The 5,438-nt window shown below is 43.5% G+C and overlaps 1 protein-coding gene across 1 annotated transcript; it reads right to left on the bottom strand.

Annotated features, from left to right (window-relative positions):
- Positions 1-283: 283 nt before the first annotated feature.
- LOC147299725 (cytochrome P450 71D9-like) lies at positions 284-2,382 on the bottom strand. Its single transcript, XM_086240779.1, has 2 exons — positions 1,477-2,382; positions 284-919 (listed from the first exon to the last, which is right to left on the bottom strand). Exons 1-2 carry the CDS (start codon positions 2,380-2,382, stop codon positions 284-286), a joined length of 1,542 nt encoding a protein of 513 aa, XP_086096905.1.
- Between the last annotated feature and the right edge of the window lie 3,056 nt (positions 2,383-5,438).

Below are 5,438 nucleotides of genomic sequence, written 5' to 3'. Positions count from 1 at the left end.
TGATCTGAACCCCCAAACCTTTTAAACTCTCATATCGTTATGCAAATTTTGATCTTTGTGTTTCTTCTAATTTGCTCATAATGATGGTGGTAAATGCATTAATTGATTTGCATGGTGATCAACTCGATTGAATTACACAAGTTAAGTCTTTGATTGCCATTGTGTGACTACTGACTAGGCGTTGTACTTTTGATTTCCGAACCTGATAGCATTGGGGAATTGATACTGTCAAGTTATAAACAAACAACAATGACGCTCACAAGAATAAAAGTACTTGACATTTTCATACTTGGGAATTGTCAATAGGATGAGGATGATACAGAATGGGAATCAAGTGCAGATCTTCTTTTCTTCGGACTGTGACGCCGAAGGCCTCAGTCATCTCCAGGTCTTCATGCTTCATTCCATTGGGGAGTTTCCAATCAAAATGGTACAACAATAGTGCAAGTTGGAGCTCTGTGTTGGCCAAACCAAATGATATGCCTGGGCATATTCTCCTTCCCGCTCCAAATGGGATATATTCAAAGTTTGTTCCCTTGTAGTCAATGAAGCTATCAAGGAATCTCTCTGGATAAAAGCTCTCTGGTTCAGTCCAGTAATTGGGATCTCTACCAATTGCCCATGCATTGACAACTACCTTGGTTTTAACAGGTATTTCAAATCCATCAATCTCACACTTCTCTCCGCATTCTCGCGGAAGTAAAAGGGGAGCAGGAGGGTGTAACCTCAATGTCTCTTTAATTACCAAGTGTAAATATTTCATCCCTTTAATGCCTGTTTCATCCACTTTCCCTTTTCTATTAAACACTTGTCTCACCTCATCCTGTGCCATTTTCATTACTCTTGGATTTTGTATCATTTCTGACATTGCCCAATCTACAGTTGTAGCTGATGTCTCGCTCCCAGCACCGAAAATGTCCTGCAAATGGTTAATTTATAACCTCAGTTAAATGATTACCTAAAAAGCTTGAAACCAATTCTAGAAATCTTGTTGATAAACTTAAAATATGATATGCTTTATATATATGGATGACAGAAAAGGGTAAATCCTATATTTTCCAGACTTAAGAGTGTGTTTGTAAAGGATATGATATGAAGGATCCTTGATATGGAGATTCACAGATTGGACAAGGTGAAAAATTATGGGCAACGCAGAAGTATGTGGAAAATGTTGACCTAAGTGGTCATTAAAGACAAGTGTTTACTTTGAAGAGAAAGAGTCTTTTAAGTATTCTTCTAGTTGTCTCTTTGAGGCATTTTGTCAAATACATTGCCTCCAGCTTTTTAAGAAACAAAACCAAGACAAAAGGGGCAAACACCCAAAATCTAGTGATGAAATTTTTTTTATGATGATGTCCAATTTGAATCCAGACCTACTTTAACCAACGTTTTTCAACTGTACGTTTGGAACAATAATTGAAATTGGTTTGACTTTTAAAAGCATGATATCAACAAACTGTGCATGTATATACTTACCAAGATTACTGCTTTGATGTTGTCAGCAGTCAGTGAAAACTCAAGGCCACTGCCATGCTCATGAAATTTTAAGAGAACATCTACCAGGTCTTCCTCTGCTTCACCCTCACCACTCTTTATTGTTGCCATATCCTTTTTATGTTCTTTGATGATGTTTTCCAGTATCCTGTCAGCTTCTTTATGCAGACTCTCAAGTTTTGGCTTCGTCCCACTTGTAAGATGAAGCAAATGGACTGAAGGAAAAACATCTACAAGATTGAAGCCTCCTCCCACCTTCATACCTTCCTTAACAACATATATGAATTTTTCATGATCTTTGCTTTTTTTACCAAATGCTGCTCTTGAAGTGATGGCATATGTGGATGAGTAAATTTCCTCACTAAGATTGATGGGGGATCCCGCTTTCAAAGCAATCCATTTAATAAGATTCAGCACCTCTTCTTCCCTAATAGGTTGGTAACATTGAACACGCTTTGTGCTTAGAAGCTCAAGTGTGCAAATTTTTCGCAGTTGTCTCCAGTAATTACCATATGGTGCAAAGGCAATGTTTGTAGAACCATAAGACATGATCCTTGAAGCAAGGATATGGGGCCTTGATGCAAAGACAACATCATGGGTTTTCATCACCTCTTTGGCAAACTCTGCTGATGAAACAACTATGGTGGAAACTTCTCCAAGCCTTAGATGCATGAGGGGTCCATATTTCTTGGACAAGTCTCTTAGTCCATGATGGGGTAGAGAGCCAATGAGCTGGTGTAAGTTCCCTATAAATGGTAGCTTCCATGGCCCTGGCGGGAGATTCGAAGCAGAGTGATTGGTTTTGCCTCTCTTCCCTATTTTCAGCACCACAATCATGAAGAGCAAGAAGGTGAACAGGACTTGAAAGGAAGGACACTGAAGCTCCATCAGAAAAATAGTTTTAGATGTTAGAATGGTATCTGTCTTTCTTTCTTTCGTAGTTTATAGGACAACTTGGAAGCATATCTAAGTCTTTTTTTATTAACATTCTTTGATTGTAAGCAATAATGTTATTGCCTTATTTGTATCGTGTTCATAATTAAGTGTTTTACTTTACCAAAGTGTTTGGTTAGTCAAACATGTAGTTACCACCGACACAATTAAAACACAGTTAACTAGTCCTATTGCAACTAACAAGACGCCAGCTAACAGCCTAACAGGATCGGATCTAGTCCATGTCCTCTGTCCCCAAAATCTATGTTTCATTGGCGTTCTTTACTTAATATTTAATATTTAGACACATGTTTATTTATTGAACAGCGCTTTAACACTTTTTAACTTATTAAATATAATTAAAAAAAACAAAAACAATACTAATTTCTTCATGGATTCAACGTGTTCTTAGCCTTTTCATTGTCTTTTTGCAGACTCCCCCCTCATCTTCTGCAACTCAATCACCAACCAGCGGAACAAAACCCGGTCACTCTGATTATTTTTTTTTAATATGTTTCCATTTAAGAAAATAATAAAAAGTAATTTTTTTTAATCGACTCTTCTTCTTCTTCTTCTTCTTCTGCATCTGTGTCTTTCCAACCTCACACGAAGATTCCCATTGAGCAAAACTCACCAACACTCCAATATCATCTGCCTCTTAGCAGTACCAGCACCTCCACCACCACTACACGACCTGTTCTTCGCCGTGCCTCTCGACCTCCATGCCTCTTCCTCCGGCGATGACAACTTCGACACCATGGCTCTAGTTAAAGTTGGAGTGTTAATTTGATTTTTATTAATGTTTTCTAGCTAGCTGGGTTATGCTTGTTGTGAGTTTGGAAACACAGAGGGATTGTAACAAAGATCATTAATTATGATTAAACCCATGGTGGTGTTGAGGTGGCTGTGGAGCCGCAGCTACTGTTATGAGGCTGATGCGATAGGAATGGGAGAGGATGATCGGTCGGTTTTTCTCATCGGGTTGATCGGAAGACATGGAAAAATAAAATAAGAGTGTGTTTTAGATCTTTGCTTGGTTGGTGGATGGTGAGATTAGAGAAAAAAAGGTGGATTTGTGGAGAGAAGTTGAACCGTCTAAGAACCAGCGGGCATGGAGGAGTCTTTTTGTTATTTTTTTTCTTTTTTCTTTTAATGAGAGTTATTAACAGTGCTAGATAGTGAGGGAGTGGATTCGGTACGGTTACCGAACCGGAAACCAAAACCGTGTACCGACCGAACCTCCCTTGGTTGGCCACTTTGATTACCGAGACCGGTACTGGAATGCCGGTAAACCGGCACTCAGTTGGACCGGCATTGTCGGTCGGTTCGGCTCGAAATGGGCTCTGATCGGAAACAAAGAAAGAGAGATCGTAGAGAGAGGGAGAAAGAGAGAGAGAACGCAGCAGAGAGAGGGATAAGAGAGAGAGCCCAGCCCAGCCCACTGTACCACCTTCCTCCTCCCCTTTCTTTCTCTATCACAGCACGGCGCTGGTGTAAGCAGAGCCCTTGGGTCTAAAAACCACTTCTTTTATACTCAACCTCTTGAATCACATCCAGAGAAGTTCTGAATTTATGTGGGCATGGTGGCTAAAAAAAAAAAAAAGTTCGTCTTAATATCTGCAAAGCAATGGTATTTAATATCATTATTACTTTAGAGGGCTGCTATTTGCACACCCTTTTTTTTCTTTTTGCACACCATTTTTCTCTTTTTTTCTCCTACACACCCCACACACTTACTTCAAATTCAAAATCTCTCAACACACACCCAACCCATTACTAAAATACCCTCATTTCATTACACACCCTTCTTTCTTTCCCTCTCTTTTTTCTCACGTTAACACCCCCCTTTCCCTGTTTTTTTTTTTTCTTCTTCTTCTCCAACCCTCCCCCAGCCAGCCAGCCTCTCCACCCAACCCACCTAGCCCCTCAACCCCCTCACCCGACCCACCCCTCCCTCCTTCCCCTTCCGGCCTCCCCCCTCCACCCAACCCACCTAGCCCCTCAGCCCCTGCACCGACCCCCCCGCAGCACCACCTCCTCTTTCTCTTCCCCAGCCCACCCCAACCCAGCCCCGACCACCCCTCACAGCCCACCCCAGCCCCAACCCACCCACTCAGCCCCTCACCGGACCACCTCCTTCCCTCCCGCACCCCAGCCCTGTAGCAGCACCACCTCCTCTCTCTCTCTCTCCTCCCGCACGCAGCTGCGCATCCATTCGACACTGGCCCGCCGAAAATGTCACACACGTTCGGCAGGCATCCGCCGAACGATGTGAGTGTTGTTCGGCAGGTACCCACCGAACATCAAGGACCCGTTCGGCAAGTGCTCGCCGAACCAGCTACTCGGAGAGAGAGAGAGAGAGAGAGAGAGAGAGAGAGAGAGAGAGAGAGAGAGAGAAGGGCACGCCAGTGGTTGGAAGCCGCTACGCGCTGTGGCTGGAGGGCTGGGGTGGTCGGGGCTGGGTTGGGGTGAGAAGGGGCGGGGCTGGGGTGGTCGGGGCTGGGTTGGGGTGGGCTGGGGCGGGGCTGGGGTGGTTGGGAGAGATGGTAGAGAGAGGGAGAATGGTGGTGGGCGTGGCTGTGGGCGTGGCTGTGCAAGCTTGAGAAAGATGGAGGGGTGTGTACGGGGGGGGGGGGGGGGGAGATGGGAATGGGGTGTGTGGGTGAGGGGAGGGTTAAAGTGGTCTTTTTCTTGAGGTTTTTTTTTTTTCAGAAGGGGTGTGCAAAAAGAAAAAAGAGGGTGTGCAAATAGCAGCCCTCTTACTTTATTATACATCACATTCATGGAATTGAAGATTCAAGAAAAGGAGAAAAACTGAAGAAGTGGGTTTTAGAAAAGAAATGCGTGGGAAAATTTCAACAAGAAAAAGCCCTACACCATCAAGATATGTGGACTGCCATCTGGAGAGAGAGAGAGAGAAGGGAATGGAGAGAAAGAAAAAGGAGGAGGTGGGTCTGCCGTACTGGGGAGGTGGTGCGGTGGGATGGCTTGGCTTGATGGGTTTTTGTTTT

This window comes from Dryas octopetala, chromosome 1 (assembly GCF_963921425.1).
Source record: "Dryas octopetala chromosome 1, drDryOcto1.1, whole genome shotgun sequence".
NCBI classification, from domain to species: domain Eukaryota; kingdom Viridiplantae; phylum Streptophyta; class Magnoliopsida; order Rosales; family Rosaceae; genus Dryas; species Dryas octopetala.
This window is presented reverse-complemented; position numbering and strand designations above follow the sequence as displayed.